The sequence below is a fragment of the Euphorbia lathyris genome, chromosome 2 (genome assembly GCF_963576675.1).
Source record: "Euphorbia lathyris chromosome 2, ddEupLath1.1, whole genome shotgun sequence".
NCBI lineage: Eukaryota > Viridiplantae > Streptophyta > Magnoliopsida > Malpighiales > Euphorbiaceae > Euphorbia > Euphorbia lathyris.
This window is the reverse complement of record NC_088911.1, coordinates 31,365,143-31,372,905: the sequence shown is the minus strand read 5'-3', so window position 1 is coordinate 31,372,905 and position 7,763 is coordinate 31,365,143. Positions and strand designations below refer to the sequence as shown.

At 35.3% G+C, this 7,763-nt stretch overlaps 1 protein-coding gene across 1 annotated transcript; it reads right to left on the bottom strand.

Annotated features, from left to right (window-relative positions):
* Positions 1–536: 536 nt before the first annotated feature.
* On the bottom strand, positions 537–7,042 carry LOC136217649 (DNA replication licensing factor MCM7). The gene is made up of 15 exons (XM_066004263.1): positions 6,857–7,042; positions 6,710–6,777; positions 6,565–6,624; positions 6,232–6,455; positions 5,460–5,637; positions 4,998–5,120; positions 4,783–4,872; positions 4,312–4,454; positions 3,760–3,937; positions 3,326–3,517; positions 2,975–3,147; positions 2,615–2,818; positions 2,059–2,224; positions 1,493–1,714; positions 537–993 (listed from the first exon to the last, which is right to left on the bottom strand). The coding sequence occupies exons 1-15, from the start codon at positions 6,885–6,887 to the stop codon at positions 889–891; spliced, it is 2,157 nt and encodes a 718-aa protein (XP_065860335.1). The 5' UTR covers positions 6,888–7,042; the 3' UTR covers positions 537–888.
* Positions 7,043–7,763: the final 721 nt, after the last annotated feature.

The following is a 7,763-nucleotide window of genomic DNA, read 5'->3' as shown; positions in this document are numbered from 1 at the left end:
GTTTCCCCTAGTTTCATCTCTCATCTTCTCTTAGAAGATAGGATTGGGGTTAGCTTCCCTAGGCTAATTCCTGGGTAGTTTGTTGTTATTCATTTTTCTTTTCCTTTTCTACAAAAAAAAAAAAAAGCATTTTCCTAAAATACAAAAACTCTATTCTCCTATTTAGATCTACTTAACTAAAATACACGAACTCTATTAACAAAGAATATGTAAGTACGACAAACTCCTAGTTAGTTACAAGATAAGATCTAATAAGAAAAGATACCAAATAAAATATAAAGAAAGAATAGAGTCTACAAAAATATTTTTCCACAACTATTCAACATTTGTTACTAGAAATTCCTTTTTCTTCATTTTAATTACCTACTTTTGACACGACACGATTTACAAAAACAATTCAACTGACACGATGCAATTGACACAAATTATTTTTATAACATTTATATCATATATAACAATATGCAACATACATATATGAACCAACATAACATAAGATTTTGACATAAAACCCGAAATTACCACCCCATCCCTACTAGTTCAAAACAACAGTTGCTTCATCACAATAGGAAATCATAACATAGAAGGTTCCCAATATCATTCAACAGCTACATAACATTAGATGAATGGACAAGAAAGTGATCCAATCGATGTTTATCGTTGAGTTAGATAAATATATGAAAAAATACAATTCCTAAGTTCCTACCTTTTTACTTCTAACCTCTCCCAGCTAACATGCAAGCCCGCGAAAATGCTCAATAACATCATTAATCCGTGCTATTTTTGTAGAGCTTAAGAACTGAAATCCATCCGGCAAGAGCATAACTTCCAATATAATCTTTTGAATGATGATTAAGGAAACGTCCTAATAACATTTTACAACAGTGCATGTCAAGCATCAATGAACCGGATATCAAAGGTATGGGGATGTATCTGCCACACGTTTAAGGCTGCATATTCCTCTAAACATTCTTTCAACTGAGCTTCAGTATATCCCTGTTCACAAGCAAAACTCTCAAGCTATCAGACTTTTAAGACATTAAATTTCTAGAGAAAAAAGTAGAAAAGCCATCAAAATGAGTTGAGATTTGAAAACCATAACTGATTGAAAAAAGAACTTGAAATCTGAGCAGCAAGTACTCCAAATTGTTCAAGAGATGCACAAAGTTTAGATGTGAAGAGAAAAATTGGGTTCATCCGGCGTACATGGTGCATGAGAGATGAGATTTCCTAAAAGGTGAATTATATTTATATCCCACATTCCCATGTATATACTAGAAATTTCCCATGTCTTTCCCATATCAAATAATATATGCATATTATCTGATCAAAGAGTGGACCAAATTGCTGATCAGGTTGTACTTTCATGGAAAGCTCAATTTGCCAAAACAAAGTTTCCTTCTAGGTGGAGTACATTAGTCTACTTACAAATTTGCATTACTTAGATCACCAATGAAACCAAAACCAAATTCAATTTGTATAGAAGTTGACTCACCTTTCTAGAGATCCAATTGAGTGCATGGGCATAGCTCAGGTCCATTTTATTAGTCCTTGCAGCTTCATCCCGCAAGATTGAATATATGTCAGATATGGCATCCAGACCAGATTTTTGACGATCATCAGAATATAGAGAGAATTTTGACATCTGCATTAATCTTAGTGCTTCATCCACATCACTTTGAGCCACAGTCTCGGAGAAACGGAGTCTTGCTAAAGCCTGAAGAAAAGAGAAATTAGTTTCAAGCTCTTTGATACTGCTCAAATCGAAGACCTTGAACACTGTACTTGCTTTTTTTTCTTTACGTGGGACTGGACTCTTATGCCCAACCCATTTGGGGGATATAATAAGAAGATAAACCCATGATTCATGCATAATAAAAAGAAACGTAGTCTTGACTAGAAATAAACTGGACTGAGAATTACTACCATCCAGATCTATAAACATTCAAGGTAGTTGTCCAACCCTTTGTCCTACCTCAACCAATGGTTGTGTTCCCCGCCTCAATATTACAATTTAGCATCCTCATCATGAAAAAAAAAGCAGCAAAAGCTGGGACTTACTGCTGATATGCGGAGAATGCTAAGCAGAGTCCTCACAGTTGTGTAGGAATGTGGGGTATTAGATTTAGCTTCTTCTTGTCGGATGCCAGAATATGCAGTAGCGATGTATTCCTCTAGCTCCCTGGGGACGTAAGGTGACGATCTCCTAGCAGCTGAAATATACGCTCTACAAACAATGGGAAGTTAGAAGTTAGTATTTTGAAGGCACTCCAATGCTGAACGGAATAGGTGTATAATATGATTTTGAAACTGTTGCCTCCAAAACTCGTGTATTAATCAGGCACAATTAACAATGAAATTCTAGCAAAGCCAAGGACTCCCTCGTTAACTATGCACAACTTTAGATTATGTATTTTCCCATAACTCATGAAACTTAACAATATAAAATCAATCTCAGAAATACGCGAGACATATAACTGGAGTTGCAACCCAAGACTTGTATGATTTCTATTAATTATGTTGTACACTACTATACAAAATTTGTGATCTGTAAAATAAAATTCTGGAGAAAGTAACATATTCATAATTGATTTTCTTCCCAAATTTTAATATGTACCTAAGAATAGATGGTTCAAGTGGGGTGAAGCCAAGAGCTGGAGATTCTCTATTCTGGTGCACATAAACCACGTGCCTAGCCATTTCAAGATCACTATCCATATCTGCTCGATCAAGAATCAGCCACAGCAGGTCAAATCTTGATAGTAGAGCAGGAGGTAGATTGATATTTTCAGCTGGAGTTCTCCGTAGGTCATATCTTCCCCTGCAAAAAAAATGCATCACCACCTCGTCAATGAATTTTGCTTGTAAACTTTCTTCTGGGAAAAACTGAAAGAGTATGAACCACCATGAAGGAAGACATCAGTAGCACATTCAGCATGTTCAATAATAACTTAAGCCAAGGACAGGAAGGTTGTACCAAGCTGGATTAGCAGCAGCAAGAACTGCAGTTCTCGCATTCAGAGAAGTGGTGATCCCAGCCTTGGCAATGCTAACAGTTTGCTGCTCCATAACTTCATGAATAGATGTCCGATCAGATTCATCCATCTTGTCAAATTCATCAATAGCACATATACCCATATCAGCTAGAACCTGAAATATATAACAGCTATTGATTATGAAATGGTTACGTTTAGAAATTAAAAAAAGTAAAGAATCCCATTGAAAAAAGACCAAACTAATAGATCACTTGGCATCATGATTCTAACAATAAAACTGCCATGAATTAAGCAAAAAGAAACTTTTGCTAAAAAAATTGAACAATTCTTACCAAAGCTCCACCTTCCAAGACAAACTCGTTTGTAACCGGATCTTTCTGAACAGCAGCAGTTAGGCCAACTCCGCTGCTCCCTTTGCCAGTAGTATACACTCCCCTCGGTGCTACATTAATTATGTGTTTCAGAAGCTGACTTTTAGCTACCCCAGGATCACCCATCAAACATAAATGTAGATCGCCCCTAATCTGCAATTTCATCACATTACCACATTCTTTTAGCTTTACCATAAAAATGTAGTATAACGTGAAAGATCTCTATATCAACAAAAGCTACTTTCTCAATTTAGAACGGAAAACGATAATGGTCAAGAATTAAGTCGCACTATTCTATCACTTATAATAGACATCATTATGAGCATATCTGGATCTGCTGACAAGCATGAGAATACATATACACCCACACGCACACATATACATATATGCATTACCTTCATACCATCCTTAAGTTTCCGATGAGGAGCACCCACAAGGAGAAGAAGTAATGCTTTCTTAATATCCTCGTGTCCATAAATTTCAGGTGCTAATGATCGTGATAACTTATTATAAATATCACCATCCTCAGCCAGACGTGCAATTTGTTCTTCCTCGTCTCCTCTGAGTTCATAACTGCAATAGGTACAACTGAGTGCATCAGCAAAGTCATTCTTGGACCTATATAAGACATGCTTTTCTAAAATAGGATTAAAAATTCTTTGCCCATGTGTTAATCAACTTAAGATGAACATATCTCCTCAAATACTAACACCGATAACTTAATAATGAGATGTTAGAAACCACAGTGGAAAGGAATGGCAAACTACAATTTTGATACAGTAATTGAAAAACGGAAAGATAAGAGGAGAAAAAAGAAGGAAAGTGGGTGTTGACATTGATGTTGGCAAAAGGATAAGAACATATTATGGAGAATTGAGCCTTAGTGGCAAATATGGGAAGGATTCAAGTGATATTTAAGTGCAATGGATAATTCAGAACTTGCTTACTCTTCATATTTCTTTTTGAAATGCATGACAGACATAGCCTCCAAGTACGTATCAGCAACTAAGCCAGCACGAAGTGCTCTGAAACCAGTGTAAGGAATTGGTAGAAAGATTCCAGATAGTTCAACTACATCACCTGGAGATACCTAAAAATTTCAAAGAGAAAAAGAGGTATGAGGTCCATAGCACATGAGATAGAAAAATCAATGCAGCTCAATGGTCAACACAACAAGAATCTGTCAACTATGGTTATCCAGTTAAGATATTTTTCTTTTCTTCGACTGATAATCCTGAAAAAGGCAGCTCATTGAGGTAGTCAAATATTTATTCCGAGGGAAGGTTGCCAAACAGCTATACCATGTTCCTTCTGCAGTTGTGGCTACAACCATGAATGTAAAGCCTAGGTACAGTAGCATAACCCTATCACTGAGGAATTCGAGTTAGGTACCTCTACAAAATTCATGCAACACCAACCTTTCTTGTGAGTTCTCCTCGAAAATGAACAGTCATTGACCGTGGAATATGACCTTTGGGAACATGTTCTGCCAGCTCCTGAATCTTGGCCTGCAGAAACCAACTTTACATTAGAAAAAAAGGGAAAAAGGACAGGCCTTTGGCGTTTCATCTATGATTGACAATCAGATCAAAACAGTTTCATCTATGATTGGCAATCAGATCAAAATATGTACCTCCTGAAACTTAAGAAACTTCGATGCTCTGAGCTGAAGGATAAGATTTCCGTTTGTATAGTTCATTTTACAGTTCTTAGTTGGGCACTTAAACAAGGGCATGAACACCCGAGCAGTAACTTCCTGATTGATGCATAATAAGAGAGCAAGTTAACCAACTAATATGAGAGAAATGTCTCCATACATATCAAACTTACAATTATAAACTCATATACCAGGACATGTGTAAAAAAGGTAGCAAGAAATGAAAGATTTTCTAGGATGTTTTGAAAAACACAACCCCAAGCTCAATTAGCAGAACATTATGAATTAAAATCATACTGTTAGTCACCAATGCTTGAGTTAGCTTTCTTTGTCATGCCTCATAAATAAGAACTCCTTTTAAAGCTGCTAATAAATAAGTTGGCTTGTAAAACTGACAAAACTTGCTTCAGTGACATCTGGATTATTACCACTCATTACCTGGTAAATTTCAAAGCCACAATCTTCGCATGTATACACAGCAACCTGCATCAGTGGTTTAACATCTGAACATCGGGTCACAATGCCAGATATCCTTACAAGCTGGCCAATATATGAAGCTTTAACCTCTCTGATAGTGAATGGACGTCCCTTTGAAGGTGCTTTGATATAAACTTCACTGTATCAAGAAAGAATGAGCATAAGACGTTACTGTATGTTATATTAAGTGAATGACACAAGGTGTTTAGAATAATGCCATATATGTGAAGCATATACAGTCTTCAAAAGACCACGATAACCAGTTAAATTTACCAACAGATTATATTCACAAATCACAATAGCTGTCTATTCCCTACTATATATGCCGATAGCTGATTTGAATAGTACTTGGGTTAACAACGTATTCTTTTAGAGACAAATTCCAATTATCGTAACAGGAAGGATTCATCTAACCAGGTGATATGAACACTTATATTTGGTAATGTCAATCATTTAAGCCATGCAATCACTATTTGAAATACCTATGTTTAATTGAATTAGAAATGTTAGATAATTGATGTTATAATTTATTTCACAAATGTTGAGCTATAGAATAGTACTCATTCACAGTTGGAAACAATGTCAAAGCTAGGAAGCAGATCTGCTCAAATTAAGTCAACCCAGTAACCACCAACAATATAATCCAAAACAGTTCATCAAGGTCGAAGTAATTCCAGAACATATCATAGCATTTCAAGCAAATGAGTATGTTTTTTTTTTTCAGAAAGCTCACTAGAAACGCTTGATCTCTGGCGGCATCTTCTGCTGAGGATCAGAACCATCAACGGTTTCAGTAACATCCTCAGATCTTTGTGTCATCAGTATGTCATGGTCATCATCTGGAAAAGCCTCGGTAGGCTCTGGCATCATTTCATCAATTGCAGCAGAGAAAATCCCAACATATCTACGGGTATTCTCAGTGACCCGTCTAAAGAACTCTTCGTCCAAGTCCTTATACTGCAAAACCATTAACCAAATTCAGTTACTGGATTTCATGTTAGAAACCAAACAGCACATCACCAATAATAAAATAACATCAAATGCTAAAGGGAAAGAGTGAATTTACATTGAGAAGGTCATCGAGGTCTATCTGGACTGAACGAGTCTTATGGTTTGCGACCTCTTGCTGAAGCCAAAAAGGGGAATTAAAGCTAAATATTAATAATTGAAAATTAAATGAAGAAATAATACTGAGAATGGAGAAAACTTACAAGAATATTTATGTATTTGGCATCGCCGGTTGCATCAGCAAAGTTCGAAAGAAAATCCTTCGCTAGAACTAGAGAACAAAGAAAACAACATCACAACAAAACACCGAAAAAGAGGGATTCACAGAAAGAGAACGATGGAGAGCTTACGCTTGTCTGAGCTGAGAATCGCGTCTTTCATGGTCGAAGGTATGGACTATCGTGAGCGAGTGAGGGAAAGAGTGTCGGAGAGGAGAGAATGGAGATAAGAAAATGAGAAAGAAGGAGGGAGGAGGCGAAGAATTTGGCGCCAAATGATAAGAAGAGGGTTCTTTTGGCGGGAAAATGTCTGAGGATGACGTGAATTTCAGAACACTTTAGAAAAAAATAATTAATTAATTCGATGTCCGACTTGGACCTTTTTTTAATCGATTTTTTTTCTTTTGATGAATTCAGTTTAGTTCATTCGTCGCAAATTACATCAAAAATTCAGATTTTAATTTTTATTTACAATTATAAAAATCGTTTTTTTATATATTTTATCATCAATCGTGTAATTTACCCTTTATTCTTTAGTTTACCAATTACCACTAGTATGATTAAGTCCCGGATCTAGGGCCTTGTATAGTTATACTCTATAGTCAGAAAGAGGTCTCTAAAACCCAGTTTAGTACTCGTAAGTCTTTTATTTTTTAATTTATTAAACTCTTGATGTTTTATTTAAATATATTAACATCTCGTCATTTATTTTTTATCCTATTAAACTCAGACTTACCAAAGTAGTAAGTTTTAAATATTTAATTCTATTAAAAAGACGTTATTAATTTCATCTGTATTTGAAATTATATATATAAAAAAATTATAGTTTGAGTTAAGATTTTTACCGTTTTTATATAACCATATTACATCTCCAAAACTGCTTTCGAACAATGAAAAAAATACAAATTTCAAATGCATATGTAATGAATAATATTTTGTTAACCGAGTTTATGTTCAAAATTGATGTTTTTGGTTATCAAGGGCTTAATGTGACAAAAAAAAATTAAATAAAAAATCAAAGGCTTAATGAACCAAAAAA

Excerpts from the sequence above, each read along its gene's own strand:
- LOC136217649 (XM_066004263.1), bottom strand. The coding sequence starts at position 6,887 with ATGAAAGACGCGATTCTCAGCTCAGACAAGC. Across the intron at positions 6,778-6,856 it reads GATTCTCAGCTCAGACAAGC|TTCTAGCGAAGGATTTTCTT; the intron begins GTAAGCTCTCCA and ends TTTGTTCTCTAG. Across the intron at positions 5,121-5,459 it reads GTGGCTTTGAAATTTACCAG|GAAGTTACTGCTCGGGTGTT; the intron begins GTAATGAGTGGT and ends TGCATCAATCAG.